This window comes from Athene cunicularia, assembly GCF_003259725.1.
Source record: "Athene cunicularia isolate RWA chromosome 20 unlocalized genomic scaffold, athCun1 chr20_part1, whole genome shotgun sequence".
Lineage (NCBI taxonomy): Eukaryota > Metazoa > Chordata > Aves > Strigiformes > Strigidae > Athene > Athene cunicularia.
The window spans coordinates 2,293,151-2,319,024 of NW_020799125.1; the positions used below are offsets into that span (position 1 = coordinate 2,293,151).

At 49.4% G+C, this 25,874-nt stretch overlaps 1 protein-coding gene across 1 annotated transcript in view; it reads left to right on the forward strand.

The window, feature by feature from the left end:
* The window catches only part of LAMA5 (laminin subunit alpha 5), a 119,376-nt gene that overhangs the window by 29,812 nt on the left and 63,690 nt on the right, over window positions 1–25,874 (forward strand). The window contains exon 2 of the mRNA XM_026862303.1: window positions 5,644–5,796. Coding sequence (XP_026718104.1) covers window positions 5,644–5,796 — 153 coding nt within the window. The remainder of the gene's footprint in view (window positions 1–5,643; window positions 5,797–25,874) is intronic.

Below are 25,874 nucleotides of genomic sequence, written 5' to 3' on the forward strand. Positions count from 1 at the left end.
GGGGTGCTCTGGGAGGGAGCAAAGAGTAGTCAGGGGTGGGCCTCAGGGCATCCTCCCCTCCCCAGGCCTGTACACTAGAGCCAGGAGCCCCCCCCGGAGCAGTGGGGTGATGAGACACACGTGCTCGTTCTCTCCCAGCCTTAGCCAGACGGTGCACATGTGAAAGGCGGCTTGCTGAGTTCCCTTGGTGCTATTCATAAAGTTATCAGGTCTTTATGTTGACAAAACCCTGGGCAAACCAGCTCCTGAATTCCTCTGCCAGTCAGAGAATCAGTGTAGGATAAAGGGGATAACATTTACCTTTATGGATCTCAGCTGTGCCACACCCTCCGTGTTCAGTGGGGCACTAGGACGAGCAAAGGAGAAAGTTAAAGAGGGTGAATTTTACAAGCCAGCATCAGGTGACTTATCTCAGGGGTCCCATTTTAACTGGACCAGAGGGAGCTTGCAGCCAGGAATGTAGATGCTAAAAACTGCTGCGCGGTTTAACAGCTATGGCTCTCTTGAAATGAGGAAAGAATGGTTGTAAACGGGCTTGTAAAACATGAGTTGTAGTTGCAGGAACTCCAGACCCGATGCTTCCCCCCACCCTCAGGGCAGCCCAGGCTGGGAAGAGCAGCTCTGATCCGAAATGCTTTGCAGCCCGAAGCTTGTCCCAGAGCCACCAGCTGCTGCTGGCCACTGTTTTCTGCTTGTTGCCAACGAGGTTGACTGTGCCAGTTCACCTGTTGCAGTGGAGCAGTGGGGTTGTCCGTGTTGTGTGTAAGAAAGGAAGAGCAAGGGAAAACTGTCAGTGTTTCGGATTGAGCCTTTCTTGGCTTCTGCTCGGGGTGGCTTTGTTATGAGATGATCTCTGAAGCATTTTTCTCGTTCTGGCTGCATTCTCCCAAGTTAGTGCTGTACTGGGAAATTTTCTGGCTGTTGTGTGGTTATGACATGGAATTTTGCTCTGTACGTAGCAGAAATTGTTGAAGATGTTACTGGATGGCAAAAAGCGGATACATCCTCCTGTGAGTGTTGCCACCTTTTAGTGATCTGTTTGTTTGCTGCACTGTAAAATAATGTGACTTGAAGAAGCTTTGCTTTAAGTAGGAGACATATAGGGATCTCAGTGTAGTAATTACACCTACAGTGAGCAAAGGTAGTAAGGAAAGGTAAAGAGTAACTGCTACTGTGTGTACTTGCGAACTAAAGTGAATGATCTGCCAAGCAAAACTGGGAGGATAAGGCTGCTTGGAAAAGCTGGCAGATGCATTTATCACTCCACATCTGTCCACCTGTGCTCCAGCCACATAGCTAGCTTAGCACAACACACTGAGGATGCTAGAGACAAAAATAAATCCTTCAGGCTGGACCAGCTCAAGGGGCAGTTGTAACTCATCCTTCAAGTGCAGCCCTGCCCTGGCACCGCAGGGTGTGCCCATCCTCTCAGCTTTCCCTGCTGCCGCACAGGGTTCCTTCTCCGCAGCTCTCTGCAGTGACCCCCTCTGCAGCTCTGGCACAGGGTCGCTTTGATCAGAGCACCACTTCCCAGGCCAGTGGTCTTCAGTCAGTCTGAAAGCTTTAGAAAAATGCTTTTGTAGTGGCTCCTTTCCGTGACCACAGGCAGCACCTAAAAGGGAGGGGAAGAAACAGGAGGCATCAGAGCAGAGGTCAGAGTTCCCAATTCATCCCCTTCAGGGGTTTCAGCACCACCCGGTGACTAAAGCAATGAGGGAGGTGGGAGGGAAGTGTTCAATTTGAGCAGACTGAAACAACAATAATGAACTCCACATGCATGTCCTCGCTGCTGGCGTGTCCCACCAGCCACAGGCCCTTCCCTTCTCCATTCACCTGCTCGGTGCTGCACATGCTCGGTGCAGCTGTGATGTCAAGGGGGTTTTGGTCAGGAATTCTGGAAAAATGCCTCTTGGGATACTCCAAGAGATTTCCACGTGCTGTGATGGTAAAGGGACATTTGCTTGATGAAAGACCAAGGGTAAACATTAATACAATCATCTAGTCAATTAGTTCAGTCAGTTCTCTGCTGGTTTTCATTTGATATCGTAGAAGGCTTTCAGGAAAGGGAGTTCATTGACTTTAAAATGTGACAGTCTTAAAATGTCGATAAGCGTTAAGCTTTCTGCTGTAATGCTGCCCTAAAGACGCTTGCAGTGGTTTTGGCACAGCTTGTGGGAAGGCTGTAAACCTTTTCATGGAGTTTCCTTTGCTTTATTCAGGGCTTTTTGGCAGAAGACAGCATTTCTAACTGTGGGGGGCTTTTCAGTCCGCAATAATGTGATGCGCAGTGATGCTGAGGTGTGCTGAAAGGGACTTGTCATGGAGGTTTGCTTCCCTTGTCCTGCTCGAGACCAGCATGGGCAATCCTACTTAATGATAATGTTTGAAGATGAGGCAAAAGAGAGATTATAGGTTAATTTTTTGTACGGGCTTTACTGAAGATGCTTGTAGCTATCTGTTTTCCAAGAGAGACAGCTCTGCAAAGGCATAGCCAATGTGCTCATGCTCCCCATCCCTCCCAGCTGCCTGGGGGCTGTTCAGAGACCTGCCAAAGCCGGCAGGGATTGTACGCTGTTCTGAGAGAGGCAGGGTTGTAGATTATTATTTCAGGAGATTAGCAGCATAACAATAAGGGAAGTTGCTAGCATTAATTGAAGCAGTTACAGACCTCAGAATTTACGAACATGCAGCAAACCTCACCGATTTCAAAGCAGTGCTGCTTTTGCTTTCAGCAGAAGCCTGTCTTCACCCAGACTCTGCTGCTGCTGCAAAACATTTTGTTTGCACGTTGATCTGCACGTTGATCTACACTTGCCTGAGCAGTGTTGGGGCTAATCACAGCTCTTGTCCTCTCGCTCTTCCAGGTGTTGGTAACAGATGAAGTCTAGAGCTGCTTCACACCTGAATGTCTCTGAATTAAGTGTCTTTCTCTTCTGATACCCTGCAGTAGTCAGTGACCATTTGGCCTGGTGCTTTTATCCTGTGCCTCATCTCTTGTGGGTGATGCTGCGTGGCACAGGGAAACTGGCTCGGCCCAGGTGACAGTGGGTGCTGTACCTCTCTGTACGTGCCTGTTCTGTGTTTATTATGTACACGATAGCACTGGACTTCAGTGCCTCAACTGCAGCTGAAAACATGGTTTTTAGAACAGGTTGCTGTTGCCTGGTGAGATAGCACCTGCTCAGTTCTCTGTGAGCAGTTACTTGATCTGCAAGGACAGCCCCAGTAACAGCTTGTAAGCATGCACTTTCTTTGTCCGAAATACTACTTTTTGCCCTCCATTTCCTGCGCTTTTTACCTCATCCCCAGCAGCCCTGGCTGCCCCATGCTCCCTGTGGTTTTCCGATAAATGAGGTAAGGTTGGGTCACGGCAGGGCCAGATAAACCGGGACAAAGCCATCTGCTTTCCCCCAGGCCAGCAGTGCCAGCGGGGTGCCAGGCTAGCCTTTATGCTCAGGGCAAAGCTCCCACTGACTTGAGCTGGGAACAGGATCAGGCCTCGAAGGTCTCTGGAAGCTGCCCTCCATTCAAACCTCCTCCTTATCTCTCTTTCTCTCCCTTTGCAGTTTGCTCTGATAGTGGCAGTTTTATGTTCTCTAAGCTGCCTTGCAACTTCTCACATTGCTGAAGTTCTTTCTTTGGTGTACCTTAGTGATGTCCATGCCTCTCCTGCTCTGGCAACCTGCTGTCTCCCCTAAGCCTGCAGCTCACAATTGCTTTGTAATTAAAATCCTCTGCTGATGTCAGAACTTCTCTCTTCCCTGTAGAGACCTGACGCACTGTGCAGGAGCTGCTCTAAAATACAAATAGCTGGAAATTATTCTCTTTGGGGTTAGGTCTGGCTCTAATGAAACAGCTAATGAGCAGGTGCATCAGAGGGGCTAAGCCACTTTTAACAGCAAACTTAGTTCAGCTGTTGATGTGTTACCAGCTCACTGGCAACTAATTCATGCGGGCTGCACAGCAGTGGGGAGGGATAACAGCAGCATTACAAATGGGGAGCAGCTGATCCTAACTTTTAGTCCTCTCCTACTAAGCTTGAATTGATTGTCACCCATCAGTGTGAACTTTGGGTTCAAAATGGGTTTTGCATCTGTGGCGAGAATTTAAAGTATGAAAAGACTTTATTTTTCTGTTATTCATCCTCATTTTGTAACCTTGCCTCGCTTCTCCCCCCCACCTTGGTGTTGTGTATTCCATGGCAGAAATTTCCACACAACCTGTTGCACCGGTTCCCGTTAAAGGTTTGAGCTGAAGAGTTGGGTCAGTTTTATCTGGTCTGTTCTCCCTCCTCGTTCAATGCATGTTGAAACGAGCCTTGTCCTGACCTCTCTGTACAGTGGGAGCTCCCTGCGTGAGCGTTGGAGTTACCTGGATGGTTTCAGCCGCCCTTTTCTTTGGCCTTGTGCTTGCCCATCTGCTATTTTCATATCTCTAGAGGAGTTAATTAAAATGTGTTCTTATTCAGAACAATTTGTGTTGCCTAATTGCCTCCAAATAACATAGCACATGGCTGTGGGGAAGAATGCTGAGAAATCTGTTTCCTTTGCGCTGAGATTCCTCCAGAGTTTGGGGCATCTGGAAAATCACACGCTCTGCAGTGGCTCTGTCTTGTCTCAGCCCTTGTAGGGCTGCAGATGCAGTAAGCAGGAAGGAGATTGCCTGCCTTGAGATCATGTACCTGATAGAATATTAAAGCTGGCTGCAGCTTGCTTGCCTGGGGATAACTGCGCCTTTAAAAGGCAAACTGCCTGTAACAGAGTTCCCTTCTAGGCTGTTTGTAGCAGCAATTCAAGTGACAGAACAGTGGCTCCACAAAACAAATAACTTTCAAATTTTCAGGTCTATTTACAGATTTCCTTAGGAGTGGGTCAGATTCATTAGTGCATTAAATAGGAAAAGAAAGAATTGCCCCTAACAGCTCAGGTCTTTGTCTGATCCTGCTTAGGAGGTGCTGTTAGAGCTGCAGAGCTGTTTTCTCTGGCGGCGTGTCCATGGAGCTGACAAAGCCACCCGCGCCACAAAAGCGAGGCAGAAAAGTGCTTGCAGCTAGGTCCCTGGCCGGGACATTGCCAGCAAGAGGAACTTGGCTGCTAGACTATTAAGCTTGAAAATGTAGCTGAAAGGACTATACTTGTGAAATGAATGGGTTGACAAGAAACAGATTGCAGGGAGTTGGGCAGAGCTGCCAGTCTGGGCCCATAGGAATGACTGAATGGTCTGGGTCAGGATCTCTGGGTGTCAACAGGGGGGTGAGTGGCAGCCTCAGCGGAGGAACTGGTGGCCCCGGAGCCTGAGCTACTGCTCTCCGTTGCCATGTGGCTTCACCCTCTGCATGCTCTTCTGCATCTGCAACCTGTTCTTTTTGTCTGAGTCCCTTTCCTAATGCTCAGTGCATATCTGAAATACAGAAGGGATGCTGCTTGGAGCAGCACGAATTCTACACTTGGTGATTGTTGTGGTTTTTGAGTGTTTTCTTGTTCTTTTTTCTGTCCATGCTCTGAATTGGTGCCAACAAAAAATATATTGATTTGCATTAGCAGGCTTACACCCTGTATTTTCTGAATTGCTGTGATACCTGTCTGCTTTGCGCCACATTTTTCTGACTAGTTAAATGCTTTTTTTTTTTGTGCTTTCCAACAGGGCCAGTACTGTGACATCTGCTCTTCTGCAAACAGCAACAAGGCTCACCCCATAACAAATGCCATTGATGGGACAGAGCGCTGGTGGCAGAGCCCCCCTCTTTCCCGGGGGCTGGAGTTCAACCAGGTCAACGTCACTTTGGACCTTGGACAGGTAACCTGAGTCCTCCTTGGTTATGTTGTAGGACATGCTCCTCTCCTTCTAAAATCCTTTGGTGGCCTTTGCTGGAAGGGTGGGACAAAATCCACTCATTTAATGGCAGGACAGGAGGCTCTGCTTAAAATATGAAAGGGAAAACCTCTTGTCTGTCTGTGTGTAGTATTAACTGCAGTCTGTGCTATTTGCTGTTCCTATTTAGGTTCTCCCTAACAGTTGAGTTGCTCTTGGAAACCTTCTGCACTGTGCAGGTGCCATTCCCCTCAAGAGGGTACCTGGCTCCCAAAGGGGGATGGTTAGCAAGGCTTCACACCAGAACACAAAAATACAGCCCTGAGGAATTTAAGGTTGGGCTGTAAAACGAGCTGTTGCGTTTTAAATTCTTTAAAAACAGCAAGTCCGTGCTGAAGATCTTCCTATAAAAGACAAAGAATGATAATGGATGTTTGGTCTCTAATGCTGGCAAGTCAAAGGGAATTTACATTGTAATAGCAGGGCTGCCAGCCCCTGCCACCTCCTTTGCTGCTCCTATTCATCTGCAAAACTATCACTCTGGAAATAGGTTATTCTCTCAGACTTTCCTCAGCTTAGAGGAAAGCAGCAGATATGATGCCCTGGCTGAAGCTGCAGAGGCAGGAAGGTACCACAAGCCAGAGACCTGAAGGGCTGCGGGCTGTGGCTCTGCTCTGGCTGTTGGATGGGGGAACTCCTCGGTGCTAGGTCTGGGGCAGGGGGTGCGTGAGATGCCCCTTCCTCACAGTCTGTTAGCCCTTGTAATTCAGGATTTGGGGCATTTGCCCTGTAGTCTATCACAGTTTAGTAGTTGGCTTTCACCTCCTCTGCTACGTTTCCCCAAGCTCTGCTACCAGCCCCGCAGCACCAGAGGCCAGGTTTGGGTCCTCTGTAGCAGGAAGATCGGTGGGATGGGGCGGTTGTGGGCTGTGGGCAGCTCACCTCTTGCTTAGAAAACCTGTCAGTGATTGCTCAGGCAGCCTCTCAGGGACTGGGTGCACTGCACCTTTATTTGGGAGCTTCCGTGGATTGCAGTGATTTCAAGCCTTATTGGGCACTGAAGCTTTGCTTTGACCTTGCAGGTGGCTTTTTCACCCTCTCTGGTGGGTGAAAGGTTCATTTGTCACTGCTGTTTGTAAGGTGTCTGGCTCCAGATTTACAGCTATGGGTACCTGGGATGTATTGATGACGATACTTTTCTGTTGGATGCCTCAAACACACACTTTAGTCCCCAGGCTTGTCTCTGCTCTGCTCCCTACCCTGCTGCAGCGCTCACTTGGAGCCTTTCAAATACCATCCACAAATTTGTTCTCTCCCATGAGCGCCAGCTATCTAAAGCTGTGCTATACTCAGCACCAGCAAAATATCCCCTAACGCCTGGGGCACATCATGCATCGCATAATAGCTGTGTGGGCAAAGCCTCCCGGGGCCGCACACAGTGTGCCGATCCCGTTAGCCAACGTAGGTGGCATCTGCTGTGTCTCCAAGAAACTTCCCAGCTGGCAGGGGTGTGCTGGGTGGGTGGATGGCTTGCACTCCCTCCCCCTCCGACCAAGGGCAAGCCTGCAATGCAGCTTTCTGACCTTTGGAAGGGATTTCTCAAAGACGGACTTTCCTTGAGAGCTTCTCCTCCTCTCTGGCATTCTCTGTGGCAGCTTTCTGGCTTCAGGCCCCAGCTGTGCTGCCCCAGCTGTGCTGTGAGCTTGCAAGCTGCTGCAGTTTGGATCACCTGGGGATTCGCAGCCCTCAGAGCTGCAGTGCTGTGAGCCGGAGCCTGGAATAATGTGGCGAGGCTGCGGTACTGCTAAAATTCAGCTGATGTAAGCTTACCTTCTCTCTCCTGCCCTCCTCTCCCAAACCTCGGTATTTGCTTTTGCTACCCTGGGCAGCAGCATCGCTTCTGCGGGGTTGGTAGCAGAACTTGCACACGTGGTGCTGGTTGTAGTTGTTTCACCTGGGCAGGGGTTTCTCTGGGCTCACGGATCCTCTGCTTCTCTGCCACCTTTGCAAAGTTAAGCTGTGGCCCGGCTGGTCTCAACAGGAGCACAAACCTTCAGCTTCAGCCCGGTTTTAGTGGTTTCCTCTTTATACATGCCCTTATTGTAAGTAACTGCTTTAGTAACCTGTTTATGCTCCTGGTGAGAGCCAGTTCTTTGCTTTTCCCTCCTTTGTTTTGGTAGGTCGGGCAATAGGAACAAGATGAAATGTTACAGAATCACTGATTTCCTCCTTTTGAAGTTGAGGCTGGTTGAAAGGATGGAAGATAAAAAAGATGAATTCTTGAGACCCAGTGGGGTCTGCAGGGGCGGTGCTGGATCAGGCTGTCATACCTGGCAGCCAGGCTTTGCAAATTCCTCGGATACCTGCGAAACGGCGCAGGTAACACCCTCAGAGGCATGTCTGAGAGCAGGGCTTTTTTTGGCTGGCAAACAGAGCCTCTCCTTGCTCTGTGTAACCCTCTAGGGAGCTCTTGGACCAATTAAGATTTAATTTAAGGGACTGGTGGCCACTGAAAGCTTTTGTCCCTTTGGGGGATCATGAGTGCCTGGAGCGCCGGTGCTGATGGTGTGGTGCTTTGGTGGGGCGCTGCGGGGGCTGGCGCAGGAGGTTGTGGTGTCAGCCCCCTCCCTTCACTGCTGGGCTTCCCTGCTGGCTCTGTCCCTCTCAAACCTAACTGCTTAATTACCACCAGGAATGAGGCTTCTCCAGCATTTGGCAAGGCTGTGGCAACTGGGAGAGGGGCAGTTAATTAAGCAGCCTGTTGGTCTTTGCTTTTATTCTCCTCACAGGGATGTTAAAATCCTATGGGAAGGAGAGAGGGAAGGAATATAATTCACAGCCAGCAAATAAGTTAAAGAACAGCTCAGACTGGCCACCCAGCTGATGCGAGTATATTAAACACTCGCATCATGTCATCTTAGTGCCAGCAGTGGCCTAATCTTAACGGCTTCATTGGCGAGGCAGATCAGAGCTCCCACCACAGCATGGGAAGAGATTGTGTCTGATTATTTGCTGGGGGGGTCGGATCTGAATCGCTCCTGCTGGTGCTGTGTCTGTTCCTGCCTCCTTTGGGAGGGATAGTTTTTCTGTTCAGAATTGATGAGGGGAAAAGCTGGGAGGGGAGGAAAAGTTGCTGAGGGTTCCCATGATGGACAGAGGTCTGGGAGTCAGAAATACGGCATACAGCTTCAAGGAGGGAAGTTAAATGGATTTTTAGGAGCTGCTGGGAGGGGAGTGTGAAGAGGGAATGTTCTTCCGTTCTTGCTTTTAACCATAACCTTGTACTTAAAGCTTTAGTGTGTTTAGAATGAATGACTGGCCCGCTGCATCAGTTTGCTGCAAAATACATCACGGCATCATGATGAAGGTTTTGTAGGGTGGAGGAACTGAAGGGTGCTCTTTGCTTGGGAGGACAGTGGTGTGTGTTGTGGTATTGCTGGACAGTCTGGACTTGTCCCCAAGACTGGCCACCCTGCCTGGCTTGCAAGGCAAAGGCACATGTTGTGATGGAGGCTTCAGAGCCCTGTCCCGTTGTGGCTTAGCTCCGGGCTCCTTCCTCCCCTGCCCGCAGCCTCCAGAGCAGCTGGAGATGGGAAAGTGCCTCTGCCACAGCGGGGCTGTGCAGGGAGCAGAGGGACAGGAGACTGTGACTCACTGCCACCACGGGCATTGTCCCCTGGGATCCTGCTGTGATTAAGTACCACAATGGGTGGAGGGGAGGAAAGGGTGTGATGGAAGGTTGTTTTTTTTTTTAAATTTTTTTATTTTTCCCTCCCAAGAAGGTCGTTTGAGTCAGAGCTGACAAAAATCAGGAGGTTTAAAGAAACATGAATGACTGGCTTCCTGCCAGGGCCTGACATCTTCCTTGCGTGAAGGTGAACCCAGGCCAGCCCTTCCCAGAGATGTTTATGGATAGTTGGTGCTTTATGATAAACTTTGTGGAGAGGAATGCTTGCAGTCATGCAAGAGCAGGAGCTTCGTGCCAGTGCTTGCTTGAGGTTAATTGCTGCAGCGAGAAGGTGGCTGGATAGCATCCCCTTTCTCCCCCCGCCTCCATCCCCAGAGTCCCGGTGACACTAGAGAACAGTCAGAATTTCAAACCGAAGCTTTGCCGGGAGTTTTAATTTACACCCCAGAGGTATTTAATTCGGCGGTGCCACAGAGGGCATGCAGTCTCCCCTACACACTGGTCACCAGCAGAAACATCCAAGTCCGTTCACCTCTGCCAAGGAGGAGAGAAGAGAAATCTCGTCCTTTGCAGAGCTCCAGGCTGTTACTGCTTAAAATGCAGATCCCTTCAGGGTTAAAAAGAAGAAGAAGAAAAAAAAAGTTGCATTCATTGGTAACTCATGAAGATAGAAAGGAAATGAAAAGGATTGTGAGCTGAGCTCCTGGCCCAGTCTGAAGGTGTGTTTTGTAGTCACTGTAGGATGTGACTAGGCAAGGGAGTAGATCGATAGCTTACCAGGTGCCTTGAGAAGTACCTCTTGAATTTTCTACTAATTACAGTGGGATCTGCCACAGTTAGCATTTTTTTTTTTTCTGGCCTCTGTTGAACTGATTTACTTACGCTTGCCAAGCTCTTGTAGCTCCAAAGTAAAGGTGTTCGTTGGCACAGTATGCACTGGCTTCAGCCCTTGGCCAACAGGCTGCTATTCTTTCAGTGTGAAACTTCCCCCAAAAGGAGGTGGGTGTTTTTCCTGTGGTGGATTTCCAGGGCATAAACCTACTTCCTTTCCCTCCTGCACTGAAAACGTGGCCCCTCGGGATGGGCTTTGCACAACAGTCAGACGTGCAGGATGCTTGCAGGTCCTGTGAATGTGGCTGAATGCCTGACTTGCATGAACAAGTCAGTCCTTTTCGTGCAAACTTATTTGTTAATGAATGTTACATTGCTTCTCATCCTTGGTAGATCTGGGCTGGGTTCTGGAGGTGAAAATGCAACATGGCCTAATGCTAAAGAAACAGCACTGAACCAGAGCATAGTACCTTGTCTGCTCTGAAATCTTCTTTGACCTCAGTTTCTAGCCTCCCATTTATTTTCATTTAATTGAAATATTGATGGAAGCTGCTGGTGGAGATCTTCAGGAGCCCTCTTTGAAAAGCAGCTGGAAGAAGAGCCTTGCAAGCCGATGGGCTGTCCTACCTCCCTGTCCCCAGCAAAAGCCTTCAGCACACAAATCAATCTGATGTTTATTCCCTGGCTTAATCAATTGAAAAACCCTTCTTGATGAGTAAACTCATAAAAACCCAAGAGAAAGCTCATGTTTGTGCTTGAATGGAGCTGTTGTCCTAGTGGCTGCTTTCCCTAGGCTTGGGATGGGATAGGGCTGATGGTCATTCTAGAAGGATTTTCAGCTAAAAACTAGATAAATTTCTCTCTTCTTTCACCTTCTTTTTTTAGCACCTTTGTTTCAGTTGCTGTGAGGGCTCTTATCACCTCTGGGTGATGTAGCTGCTGCCTACATTTCCCGTTGGGACATCCTTGTTCATTCTTGCTTTACATAGGGGGAAACGTGAGAGTCTCTTCCTTTCCTCCCCTTGGTGGGCATGTCTTTTGCATCATTTTCCCCAGCACACATCGCTGGGAAATACACAGCTTCCACTTCTCTTGCAACCACAGGCTGCCTTATCTGCCTGGCATCTGCTTTTCATGAAGTATTGCAAGAATGGGTGAAGATTTAAGATTTTTTTTTAAATGTAGTTTTTACTTTCCTTAATTTCTCTTACTGTAAGGACTCTTGGTTTTCAGTGTGCTGTGGCACCGCTGTGAGAAAGGGGTAGGAGGACTTTGTGACATTTATTGTGATCTTTTGCACCTTAAGTAAAGGGCTGGAGTGTAAAAGTCTCTTAACAAAGACATTCTTGCTACAAATTGTTCTCCGGCTCTTGGAGCAAAAGCAATATTAAAAATCACATTAAGCAAGCTGAGCAGAAATCCTTTTTGCTTTTAACAGATGAGCCTACAGTCTCTCCTCCTGCGTCGTGTCCTCTGCAATTGCTGTAAAATCCCCCAAAAGTAGATCGAGATCTCTCTTTGTCCGTTTACAGGCTTCAGAATCCTAGTTCCCTGATCTGCAATGGCCTGTGGCTCCCCTTTAGCTACAGAGCCTGTTCTGTGCTGCTGTATTTTAACATGACTGTCAAGTGGAAGCAGGGTGCATATTTGTAATGCTTCTCTGGGAAAAACAGAAAAGGTGTGACTGTGAGAGAGAGCACAGCACTGGGAGCTGGCACTGAGCCCAGGTGTATGGATCGTCTCTTCTCTCCCAATACATTTTCCCTTTATTGTTTGAAATAACTTAGCTTGTGAAGGCTGTTCTGTTTCCTTCAGAGTTGCAGTTCCCTTGACCCGGACCAGCAGCTTTTTTTTTTTTTTTTGTGTGTGCTGATAAGGGGAGATTTTTGCCTTTGCCCCTTCTCAACCTTTCTGTGCTTTCTGCCAGCTCCCTCTGGATTCCTGGCTCCAGTGGCTGTGCAGGAACTGCTCAGGTGAGTGGGAAGGGAGTGCCTGATTGTTGAGTGGGAATCTGTCTCCTCCAGCAGCGAGAGCAGACCTATCCTCTCTTCCAACAGCCTTGCCAAGCTGGATGCCAAGTTCACTTCTCGGGGATCCAGAGCAGCTGAGGCTTCTTTCCTCTTTGTTACTGTTGCTGTAAGGGTAAAGATGTGCAGAGTATCAGTTTAGGTAAATCGTGGATGACACATGAATTTTAATTGTATGTTATGTTTACTTAAGTCATGAACCAGTACTGCTTAAAATCAGTTTTCCAGGGCCGCAGCGAGTGGATGGTATTTCACTTGTAACACTTGATTTCCAAGAGACCTGCTGTACCTCACGTCTGCCAGGCTGTGAGCACGGGAGAGGAGAAGGCTCCCAGGGGGGCAGGAGGCTCTGCGCAGATCACTCGGTGTTGTGGCATGTTTTGTGGCCTCCAAGGAGGGTGTTTCTGCCCGTCCTTTGCATCTTGTACAAATGACCCTTGTGCTTCAATGGCTTAATCCTCCCAGAGGCTGTGCTTGCTCTGCCTAGACCTGAACCAGCTCCGGAGAATTCAGGTGTTAAAATAAGCCTCAGCCTCCCCCCAGAACAGCTCCAGGTAATGACTGATGAAAGGATAATTATTCTGTTTCTAAAACGTGTGTGCGAGATTTCCGTGTAATTTCTCCCTAGATATTGTTGCCTATTTTTAATTTTGGTGTGATGAGAAACGAGGAGGCTGATGGTGAGGTTTCCTGCCATGGAGCTCCCCCTTCCCTCCAGGCTGCCTGTTCCTGCTCAACTCCCTGGGATTCTTCAAAGATTAGGAGAGAGCCTCAGGGTGAGCATGAGCTGGGGAGAGGTCAGGCGAGCTGCAAGCTGGCGTATGGGAGGCTTTAGTTTGTAATGAATAGCTGGAAGGCAAGCCTTGTAATTTCTTGCTTTTCTCCTGGAAAGTGTCTGCTTGGCTGGGCTGGCGAACAAGAGCGTGCCTTGAATCGGGTGTGAATGTGTGCGGATATGTGTGCTCCAGGGGTCAGCTTCCTCCGGCCTGTTTGTGGCTGTACCAGGCAAGTTAAAACAGACCGATACCGTCTAGGTCAGGCCTCTGTTTACTAGAGAATCATGTTTTCCTACCTCGGACAGATGTTACAGGGAGTGTTTTGTGAAGGTCAGTGTCCCCGGTGGAGCCGGGGAGGTTCACAGCTCTGACACGGAGTGTGCTGGCATCCAAGTAAGCGGGTTAGCGTTTTCTGCACTTTGGCTTGTCCCATCTCCAAAGTGGGGATGCTGCATCTGTCTCCGTCAGTTTGGATGCACAGCCTGTGTGCTGGAGCCTGCACAGCACCAGACCAATGAGTGCAGAATCGTTTGTGGAAGAGAATGATTTCTGGAGTCAGTCCCCCGGAGAGCTCTTGGCTTGGCCTTGTGCAGCCCTTCTCTTCTGCCCATCATCTTCCTCCAGCAAGCGACAGCATCCCTCCCCACTGTGGGGGGTGCTTGGCTGTCTGAACTCACGCCCTGAACGCACACCTGAGTGCGCGCTGTGGAGGCCAAAGGCTGTGAGCCTGTTCTTTGTGTGACCCAGATGTGGGCTGGGAGACACGTTCGTCCTGTGGCATTACACAGTTGGTTCAGTTCTTGATGTTTGTCCTGATGATGATGATAAGACCCTCAAGTGGGCTCTTCCTGCTTCCTGGGGCAGGGTTTCCAGGAGCTGTCCTTGCCCTCCGTGGCTCCGGCACAGCTATGTCCTGGCTCTGATCCACCCGGCTGGCAGGGAGGATGCTAAATACACTTCTGATCATCTGCCTAGTCAGCTTCTCTGCTCTTTCAAGCCTGTTCTAGCCCCCTGCACCTTTCTTTTGATGCTTTACCAAGCCTGGCTCAGCCCTGCTTTCATCTCTGTCTTATCCTTTTATTATAGTCATAAATGTGAACCTCCAGGCTGTGCCCAGCCTTGATCCTCAGCCGTTTCCTGTTTTCTGGAGTCAATGCTCTTCAAATTCCAGACCTCTCCTCCTATGTGTGATGCCAAGCAGTGCAATAAATAGTCCATTGCTTCCCATTTGATAGAAAATAAAAGGGAGACCAGTAAAGAAGACAAAGTGAGAGGCACATGCCCAGTGTCATGGCATGGAAGAGTCAGTCTTAATGGCTTATGAGTAGACTCAAGATCAGTGGCAGCTAATTAGGAAATGGGGCTTATTCACACAGAGCTGGTGACTGAGTTTTTGCTGCTTAAAGCATGCTGAGGAGATGGTTAGAGAGGAGAGATTGGAACAGGGATTTGTCATACTGGGAGATCCAGGGAGGAGGACGAGGCCTTGAGAGTGGCACATGAATGACTCTGCCCAAGGTGCAGTGGTTTAGGGCTACGGTGGCCATCAGAAACGGACAAGGATGGGAGGAGTGACGTTGTTTTGTGCTCCATAGAAGGACTTGCCAAGCATGACGATAAAAAAAGATCTTTGTTAACATGAGGCCACTGCTAATGGAAGGTGGGTCTGCATGGTGCCAGCTCCTGTTTGTGCAGCACAGGTAGAAACAGCCTGTTTCTTTCAAGCACCCCAACTTGGCCCTGTGATTGATGCTTTGGAAAGGCAGCCACCCAGAGACAAGGAGAACAGACGTGGGGCTATTGGTGTAGTTTAGGGGACTCAGCATCCACTTCCCTTCTCAGTCCTCTGCTGAGATGGTTCATTGTGTTCTCTAGGCGGACGGGATATCACCTGCTCGGTATCAGCAAGGGTGTGTAGTGAACTTGCCTGACAGCACGGTGCCGCCACTGCTAGGATGTCTGGTGGCTCTGGAGCAGCAGGGGTAGGGACATGCTCCTTCCTGACAGGTCTGCTCAGAGGGGACAGCAGCCTCTGGCAGAGAGCACGAGGAGGTAACGGGGGCCAACCATTGCTGCTGCAACAAGACTTGCGGGGGCTTGTCAGTCAGAGCTCCTGGAGGACAGTGTTAGGATGGTAGTTGGACTGTCTTGTCCTTCCCTCTCAAATAACAAAACATTTATGGGAGGTGTGAGTCTCCTACATGTGGCAGGAAGCATCATATCCCTTCTTACCAACCACCTTAAGAAGCTGTAACTCCCTGCAGCAGGGTTAAATTAGCTGAGCTGCTGTTGCAGGGAGACGTTTGCCTGCGTTGCATGGCGTACATGGTTATCTGGAAGTTCAAATAAGTTGCCTTTATCCTAGAAGATTTGCATATTGTTGATGGCTTTTACCATTGTACCTCTGTGTGCTGAAAACCCCATCTTTGAGGGAGCAGATTTACTGGCAAAGCCTGTGTGTGTAACTCTGCTCTAGTCGGTGTGTTCTGCTTGAGAATAATTTTGTGTCTTTTTCTTGGCATCCTGAGTCTTTTCAGTGGTGGTTAAACCCATGCAGTGACAAGCAAACAGCCAAATCCTGAGGCTTGCCGCTGTTTCTCACACATGCGTTTAGTTGCTCTTTCCCGTTTCTTTCTTTGCCTGCTTTGATACAGAGCTGTCCCTCACACACACACACTCAGCTGAGCTCTATTTATGGGTTCCTACGAGTTCCCGTCACTGTGAATCGGAGCATGCCCTGTGACCAAAAACCAGTTGGCATGCTGCTGGAGGCATCTCTTGGATCTAATTAAATGCATATGATGCCAAGCCCTGATGGAAAGGGGCAAAGAATGGCTTTCTGGTATTTGCACATAGTTGCAAACTGTAAACACAGACTCATGACTGCAAACAGAAATCTGTATCACTGGCTTCATCATGACTTCACTGTTGTTGTCCTGGCTGTTTGCTAAAGCTGTTCCTTAATCCTTTTCCAGGCTTTTGCAAAGTCTACATCCACCCAAACTTAGCGGGCACAAAGATTTTTTGGCTGGACTCCAGGATGGGTTTTGTGGTTTTTTTTCTTCCTTTATCAGTCATTGCTTTCTGACTTGGAGTAGCCTTGTTTCAAGTCTCTTTAAATGGGACTGTAAATACAAGGGGGGTCTTGGGGGACTGTGAGTACAAAACCCACGTTCTTGTGAGCCTTGAATATCCAAATAGCAGCAAGAACTGCCCTGCAAACACTGTAGCTGCAGATCTCTGCTGGTGTTAGCAGTGGCATTGGGAATGTTAATCCCGCTGCGGCCCTGGTATGTGCTGCTGTTGAGTCGGTTAACCCAGCTCTGAATGACAGCGTCATGGTGGGGAAACTTGCTGACAAATGCTAACATAGTGCATGGCTATAACGCAGATTTTTAGAAGAATAAACTTGCTTGCACGTGTCAGGTTTGGCTTTGTTGAAATCTGCTAACAACTGTAGCTTTAAACCCAGCGTTGTCAAGGCTTGCAGGAACTGTGCGGAAGAATTGGAGAAAAGCGATGCTTCTGAAATGTCTGGAAACTTGGCTCAGTTGGGTTTGGCACAGGGAGCTACTACATGGTGCAAGGGAGACTTTTCCTGTTGGAGCTGGGTCTGCTCTGTACGTGTGGGACCTAGAGCTGCTGCCAGACAGTGATCCAGAAAGGGACCCTTCAGAACTTCTTGGCCTTGGGAACGGACAAGGTGGAAGTAAGAAGGACAGGGAATGGAGAGCAGAAAGGAAATGGCATTTGCCACTTCCTAGAACTGGGGTCAGAAGCAGACAGAAATAAGGTGTTGGAGCTGCAGCATCCATATCTTCTTCCAAATCCAGCGGAGGAAGGATTTAGGTATGCTGCTCTTGGATGCCAGAAGGCTTGGGACTCCTCTGACGCTCGTGTGAGTCATTCATTTTTGGCATTTGGCCATTTAAAATGAAAAGTCTTTCAGTGGATTTGGTGGCAGGCTGAGACCTCTCACTCTGTGCCAATTTTTAGCTAATTCATCCTCTTCCGTTTCCTTCCCCTCCTCACCCTTCCCATGCGCGCAGGTTTGTGACAGGATATCCACTCCTTTCAGGGGAATGGGGGAAATATTTGCTTGTAGCGTGGCCAGTTGCCAAGGTTGCTTTGTTCTCCTTGTCACTGAAAGGACGTCCCAAGGAAACCCTCGGAGCTGAAGTGAAATGCATGACATTAGGACTTTTTTTTAATCCCATAAACTCAAGGAAAGGGAAGACCTGGCTGGGCTACAGACAGGCTGGGTCTGAAACCCTCTCTTTGGTGGGAAATTGCTGTGACACAGTCATAAAAGTTGTACCTTGTCAAGGTTAAAATTAGTCTAGGGGGTTTTTTAGGTGAATATAAGCGGAGCTTGCAACAGGCCTGGGTTTTCTAGGAGAATTCAGTTTTGCGGTTAAATGGTTGGCCCTGCATCACTCAGCATGTTGTAGCTGGAGGCTCTTCTTGGTGACACCCAAGCCTGCCATGATTGCAGAAGACCCTTTTGTAACATTCAGAGCTATAGTGATGGTGGCAAGAAACATAGTGAATTGCAGTGTCTGGGGTTTAACTCCTTGATCTGGTCAAAGCAGTGATGTCCAGGGCTCTGGGGTGATGGGGTTATGGGCTGTATAGAGAGGGTGAGACAGCTCTTCCTCAGTGAAGCGGGTAATGCAGCGGGCTGATGCTCTGACACCTTGCTCTGCCTGCTGTGCCCTGCAGGACAGAAGATTGGACTTGTGTGCCACAGTAGATCAGGTGGCATTTATCTGTGTGCATGCTGTGTTGTGGTGGGACTGTTACATCGCTGCCCCAGGCTCCCATGAAAACTCTGGAACTTCTCAGACATCTAATTCACTGTTGGCCACAGAAGGAGCAGGAGCTCTTTCAAGTCTCATCTCGTGTCTAAAGCACAAAATCCTGTTTGTATCCTATGGAGGGGGACTCAAGTGCTGCTTTTTTTCAGGCCATGATTTAGCCAAGGGCTTCCTGAATAAACTTAGCAGATCAGCAAGGCTTTGTCAGTACTGAAAAGGGTCTTACTATAGCTCTTTTATAGTATTTTTTTATTTTTAGTACTGCAGGGTCATGGAGCAGGTCTCATATTTGTACAGCTCCTAGCATGCTTTGGAGAGCCCATCCCAACAAGGTTGTGGTCCTAGCTGACATAGCTGTGCTTGTAAAACTAGGTGTAAACTGTACTGCAAGCTGCTGAGACAAGTATTCTTTTGTCTGGCTTTTCCATTTCAATGTAAATTGACTCAGGAACTCTTAAGAATATTTAAATTGTCTTCTACAGTGAACCTGGATTGATATTGCTAGAACTTAAGTCATAGAATGTACAGTTGGGAATATTTGTTTGCTCTGGATGGTCGGAATGTCCTCTTGAAAATGTGCTGTGCTTTGGTAAGTACGAATAAAGGGTTTTTCCATCCCCGTCTCCAGGTTTCAGAAGGCCAAAGTCTTGAAACCACTTTGAAAACGTGCTAAAGCTGTGCTGATAAGATATGCAGCAAATGTGCTTGAGAGCCTGATGTAGGAACAGAAATGTCTAAGCTGTTTGCTTTCCCCTTAACAGTGTGAAAAATTAATATGTCTTAAGGAGCCTGGGGAATTGTGTGCTCAGAGCAAGGGCTTCACCAAAATATTATTCCTGGCTGACAGCTGAAACACTTAGTTCAGATTTACTGGGCAGGAGACTGGAATGGGTTTGGACTCTGCAGAGCCTCAGTCGTTGCTGTTTTGTTTCTAGCCAGCCTCCCCCTGGCTCTGAGCTTGGCGCAGAGGTGGGATAGTCTCTCGATACAGCAAGTCCCGTGTTGGTTGGAGAGGTGATTTTTCTGTCCAGTTAATTCCTTGTTTTCTTCGTCCACCACTTTGTCGCTAACCTTCTTCACCCAATGAGCCAGGTTATCTCAATTTTAGTAGTAGATCTGTGCACCTGTTGGAGCAGAGCACTGGGAGCTTTTGGCAAGGCTGGATTCACAACCCCAGCAGCCCAAGTCAGAGCAGGATGCTGCCCGACACCCTCTGTTTTGCACCAGTGTTCTCCTTGCCCATGTCCAGCACCCAATCTCTACCACTGCGTTCGTGATTCAGAGGGCAGCTTAAATCCTCCAGCGCGAGGACTGGAGACTGTTCCTGGAGGTGATCAGACTGCACAAGGAAATCGTGACTCAGTTGTGTGTTACCCTTAATGTGAGCAAAGGGCAGATCTGGGCCGCCTGCACTGACAAACGCAGCTGGAATTCCAGCCTTTTCCAGCATGTGTTGCTCACCCAAACCAGGGTGGAGGCAGGTGCTGTAGCCTGCCCAGCAGAGAAGCAGGTCTGCTCCCAGCAGGGAGGATGGATGGGTGCTGCAGGCAAGACCCACGTGGCTTTGCTTCCCTCTTTGCTGCTTTTTGCCTGAAAAGCTTGAGTCGTTACCCCAGGCCATGGGGCAGAGGAGCAGGGCACTCATTTGAGTTGGGGGCCCTGTCTCTGCACAGGCTGGTTCCTTCTGGCATCCACGAGCCATCTGCAGAAAACCACTTCTGTGGAAGGCCAGGCGCCGTGGAGTGTAGTGCTGTGAGAATCAGTGCAGCTATTGCTTAAAAACTTGTTTTTAACCTTCCAAGTAAATGACATACCTGTGCTGTGCCCCCACCCTGGACACATGCCATTGCACATGCCCTCCCTTCTTTCAGCAGTGGTCTTTCAGTGGTGTGTGCTTACACACCCAGACCTTTTATCTTCACTAAATCACAGCTTTCTTAAGCCCTTGTGTTTTCTGTAGCACTCCCCCTTATCTCCGTTCCTTCCCAGGGTTGGGCGGTGGGAGCAGGGAAGCAGGAGGGGCTGAGCAAAAGCTGTAAATGCCTGTTTGCCCTGCAGTGATGCTGTATGGCTTACAGCGACACCCAAAACTGAGAGCAGTAGGAGCACCTGTAGGACAGTTGCTTTTTTCCCAAATTGCTGGGCAGTTGGGGTTTCTGCAGGGCAATTTTTTTTTTTAAGGGTCTAAAGCAGTAGGATTTGCAGCATGTTCGTGCAGCACAAAGCTGCAGTTTCTCATGTGGATGTCAGCTCATGGAAAGGGGCTGAAAACTGTATCGAAGGTCGCTGTCAAGTATCTGTACGGTCTTGTCTTTGCTCTCTGGCCCTCTGTCTCTGCCTTGTTCCTTCTTTCCAACCATCAGAACAAGGTTTCAGTGATTCCAGGCAGACTGCAGGACCAGTAAACGTACACCTTCACAGCCTGGTGCTCCAGGTGTTGGGACAGGGCTCTGCTGTCCGTGCAGTCCGGGGCTGGGCAATCCCACACACTCTGCTGTGCCTTTCGGTCACATTTAACACTGTCAACAAGGACAATGTGGCTGGTGTCCTGCCCACCTCATGAAATTGCTGTTTCTGATGAGAAGCATTGCAGTTCCTCCTGTGTTTTCTCTCCCTTTCCTACGGTAGGCATTCAGGGGGGGCTTCACAGCATGTGGTCACCTCTTGGTAGCCCCCAGGCTCTGGATCAACCCTGTGTGTGTGTACAGGTGTGTGTCCATGTGTGTGTATCTGCTCTTGTCCTCCTGTGGTTGAACCTGCGGAAAAGACCCTGCGTTTTATGGCTGCTCCTTGCAAGGACATCTTACTTGCTTGTTGACCCTTTGAGTTGCAGAACCGTGCCCCAGAGCTCTGCTTCCCAGCAGGTTTGTTTTCTATATGGGGTTTACAATCCCCAGTGAAGGGCAGCGACTTCACAACTCATACCACCTTTGTGCCATTCTGTTTGCCAGAGCTGAAGGTTTGGGGCGTGATGCGAAGAGTTGCATCTTCAACGTGCTGGTTTGGGAGAAACCTGCGCAACGTGGGTGCACCTGGATGAGGTGTGATGCCTGCAGTGGTGCAAGCAGCTATCCTTTTACAAGCATATCCTTTGAATAATGAGGATATAGTTGCAGAGCACTATCAGTTTTGCTCAGTTTATAAGGCATCTGACCTTTCTTTTGCTAAGGCTTTCAACAAGCCAATTTACAGTCTTGGAAGGGACCACCCAGAGTCTGGTTTCATGGCCAGCAGAGGGGGAAGGGAGGGAACTCTTCAAAGAGCAGAGGAGGCGAAATTACTACCATGGCTTGTATATTGATTTCATGAACCATGAGGCTCAGAGTCAGATGCCAGTCTGCTCTGCTGTGATCTTAGCAGAATGTGACCCCTGTCCCTCAGCAGCAGAGGTATGGAGGCGATCACGTTTCCCCGGGCGGATCCGATTTCTGGAGGCCGTGAGGGTGATGTACCCTCCGCCTGGGAACGGTGCTGGGAGGCATCGCAGGGGAGGCTTTGGCTGTGTCTGGTAGACACACCATCTAGTATAAACACCCACCACAACAGCTTTGGAGGCGAGTGCCAAACAGTGTGGATTGCTTGTAGCTACCCTGTTTGCATGAATGGCTTTGCCTCCCCTCCTTTGAAGATGATGACTCTCTTTGAAAACAGGAGGCCAAGAATCTGGTCTCAGACGAGTTGAAAGACACTATTTACAAATGTTTATCCCGGAAAATATTTATAAATCTCCCCTTGGGAGCAGAGCTGTGCAGTACAGTGGCCTCCCTCGGACTGTGAAGTACAGCGCTCTAACAGCTCATTAGCCAAACCCACTCAGGTTAGCGTGCATCCTGCTTGAGGGATACCGCTTCTTCCCAACAGCCACTTACTGTCGTCCTCGTGGTGTTTAGTGTGCTGTATTCAGTGCTAAATTGCACTGGCAAGGTCCCTGCCTCTAGAACTGTGAGTGTTCAGCAAAGGAGAGTAGCTGAATGGCTGCTCTCAGCAGCTGCTCTAAAGGTGTCTTGGAGTATTCACACCAGGTCGTTAAAAGCTTCTCGTTAATCTCATAGTAGGATGACATGCTGTAGCAATGCTACTGCTGCTTCCAAAGGAACAGCCTCGTGTGCTTTGTTCTTGCTCTGGGGGAGCGTGCACCCCCTCACGTGTGGCTGTGTGCTGTCCCCCCTGTCCCTGCCCCAACGGCACCACAGACCCTGGAGCTTGATGGGGATGAGCCGCCTGTGCCTGCAGTGCTCGTGGTCTCGCACCTCTCCAGGGAGGGCACACGTCGGGTATTCAGGAAGTGCTGAGTTTGTAATTCCATGTTTACGCTGTATCCATAACTAGTACTTAAATTGCAGTCCTTTTTTTTTTTTTTTTTTTTTTTTTTTTTTTTTTTTTTTACGTTGAGGGTAGTAAATCCCTGCGGTGATGTTATTTTTTAGCCAGGGAGGTGGCTTGGATGCCTGCAGTGGTAGGATCGATCAGCTATCACGTACCTACACCATCAGGAAGGAGGAAATACGAGCTGACTGGGACCTTGCCTTAGGTACCGGTGCTGGAAAGGCTTTGGGGTTTATTTTCCCCACATCCCAACGTCTACATCTCGCGTCAGCAGCGAGAGCTGGTGTGGTTCAGCGTTCCTGCCCTGCGTGTTTCGGTGTCCCCAGGGCCGGGACAGGATGTGAGCACATTTGTGGCGTGGCTGCCCTGGGTCAGGTTGCTGAAAGGGAGAGGGGGTGACAGGTGCCTTGCCGGCAGCACGGCCGGGCGCCGTGGTGCAGCTCCCCGTGAATAGAAACCTCCCGGATTTGAAACTAGGTCAGAAGCGTGACCTGAAACACACTGCTGGGCTTGCGAAGTTTCAGGCTGTGCCTCTTCCTCCGGTCCCTGGCCGCTGGGGAACCGCGCGTGTCTCATCAGCCAGAAATTTGGTGTTAAAACCTCAAGCAGGTGGATTAGTGCTGCTTCTGTCTTGATGCCGTCTGAGCAGAAGCATTTACAGGAGATATGTTGTTTGCGGTTGGCCTCTTCTTTGTGTGCTGATACCTTTCTGATCAGGGTAGCGGGAGGTGTGTTGAAAGCATCAGTTCTCGGCTAAGTGAAGCTGTTGCAGTTGAGCTGGGCTTGTCTGTCAGCATCGAGACCCGTTTTCTGCAGCAAAGTACCTCCAAGGTAGCCCTGGGGTGGATCAGAGAAAAGCCAGGCTCTACGGTGAACAGAGCAAAGCAGCTGCAGATGTCTGAGCTACTGGGGCTCGAGACCAGAGTGACTGCACGTGTCTGCAGTGTGCTTCGTCTTAATGCATTGTTTATTTGATGTCCTGTTTGTTCTGGCAAAGCCTGATTGCCTGCTGAGATAGATAACTGAATGTTGGAAAACAGCGGGAGCGAACTCTGTTTCTCAAAAAGAAACGTCTTGCATTTGCCAGCAGCAGCTTTTCTCCCAGTGGCTGGTACGTGGCAGCCAGGGATCCCGTAAGGGAGAGGAGAGTCTCTTTGCCTGTCCCCAAGGCAGAGGAGGTGGCGCACCTCATTTTGGAAATGTTTTTGGTGTCCAGGGTAGATGGAACAAACCCAGATTAAAGGCTTTAGGCTTCAGTTGCCTCGCAGCTCTGGGAGACAGAGCGTGTCAGACGGAGCGCATGGGAAGGCTTTGGCTCTGGGTTGTGCCTTCCCTCTTCCCTGGTACCTGGTGCTGACCCTTTGAGGGGTGCCGGGTGCTTTCGGCAGTCTCCACTACACACCCAGCAGTGACAGCCGGCACGCAGGACACGGCACAGCCTGCCCCAGAGGGACTGCCTTCTGTCCCACCACATAGCGAGCCATTAATTTCCTGTTATTAGTTACAATAACACAGCACGTATTTAAAAACAACCCCACATTAGTCCTCCCTCTGAAAGAATTCAAACCTGTCATGAAATTCAGAGGAGAAACATTTTCCCAGACAGCCCGTCCAAAGCAGAGCATTTCTGTTCTTGTCAGCTGCTTGTGTTTCTGGGAAAAGCAGTCGGTGCATCCGACAACAAGGCTCTTCTGGAGGTGTGGGGGCAAGAAGCACTGTCCTGGGGAGCGCCTGTCGGGCAGGACCTGCCGCAGAGATGCCCAGAGCAGAGGCAGGTTTGGGCAGCCTGGCACCAGCTTGAAGTTGTTGTGATTCAGACGTGATAAAGGTCACGGATCTGTGTCAGCAAATAACGTGTAGCCCCGCTGCCTCCCACCATGGCCCAACACCATTGCTCCGCGGTGTTTAATCAGCAGTTGGCTGTGGAAATTGGGGTGCACTCAGGGTGCGGAGAGTGATGGTGTAACGGTGAGTTGAAATAATTCCCTGGTTGGTGGTTGTGAGCATCTGGCCTGGACCAAGGCAGTATTTTACGTGAATGCTTGCAGGTGTGTGTGCTGGTTCATGCTGGCCTGGGCTGAAGGAGCTGGTCCTAGGGACAGCGTGAAGCTTGTGGGTACAGCTGAGGGGGTGGAGGGGGGCTCAGTTGTCATCCCAGGGGAGAGGAACACATCATCACCCAGCCTCAGAGATGTGAGATGGAGATTGAAGAGTTCCCTGATATTTCACTGGCTGATGGAAAACATACTGAAAATCTCTGCCTGGGGGAGTTGCTGCATTTCATTAAATAAAAGCAGCTTCTTTTCATCCTGCTGGAGTTGAGCTGCCAGGGGCAGACAGAAAACGTGTTGTTGATACCACACTCACAATATGATCTTATCCGCTCCTGCCTATGAATTGTGACCAAGTTTAATTGACTCTTTCCCCAGGTTGGTTTTGGGATGGTTTCTCTTCCCCAGCAAACAAGTTTTCCAGATGCTTGCTTTAAAGAGAGAAAAAAAATTAGGGATTTTCTTTGGCCACCTTTTCAGCTTCCAGCTGTTAAGTACTGGAAATGTGTTCTTCATTATGTCCAAGAGAGAAATGTTTCTTTCTTCCGATTGGGGTGGCAATAAATATTTCAAAACATAATATGCTGTAGACAAGTGAGTTAGTATAATTTGTTTTCTGCACAGCAGCATGCAGCAGGCTGAGCTGGCTGAAGTGGGGAACGAATGCCGGCATGATGAACGGGCCAGGGAGTTGCTGTGGCCTTGCCTTGGTACATCAGCTGTCCCCAGGCTGTGCGGAGTCACTTTTTGGGGTACAGATTCAATAACCAAGCATCTTGTTCTGCCTTCAGGCACCTTTGCATTAATTAAAAGAAAAAGGCAGAAATCATTAGCAATCCTTAGCAGCCCTTTTGCATTAACCTTCCAGTGCTACTTTTCTGCAAACATGCTCCTGCCTTCACAGCACATCTCCAGCCTCCAACTCCTTTTTCCTTGTCTGACCCCAGAGCAGTTGAGTTCTGGCGTGAGCCCAGTGAGCCAGCGATGGGGCTATTCTGGAATAAGAGGGGGAGGGATGAATTCCAGCTTTGTGGAGTGTTCCCTCCTCTGCCAGTGTTGGCTTTGCTCAGAGCAAGGTTGCTCCAGCTTGCGTGCATCTAGTGATCGTGGCCAGGGCACTTCCACAAACAGGAGGGCTGCAGGATGCCACCTGGCCCTTATTCCAGTAATCTTAGGTAATTAAGCTGCCCAAGTTTGGCATATACCTTCCCTCTTTGGTCAAGAAGGTGCATGGAGTAGATAAATTTGGACATCTGTGAGAGTTGGTGTCCGTAGTCACTGCATCCAGCTGGGGCTTCCCCAGAGGTGCTGATGCTAGGAACTGCAATGGCAGCGTCCAGATCTGAGGTGATCTTCTTGGAAGGACAGAGAGGTGGAGAGAGAGGGCTGTCATCAATGGTTAACAGCAACCCGTGATCAAAATCAGCTCATGAAAGTGGTGGTGTAACCAGGGCACATCCATGAATAAGCCCTTGGAGCAGAAGAGCAGTGGCTGATGATCATTTGTAGTGTGAGACAAAAAAAAATAATTTTGCTATGAGTTAATT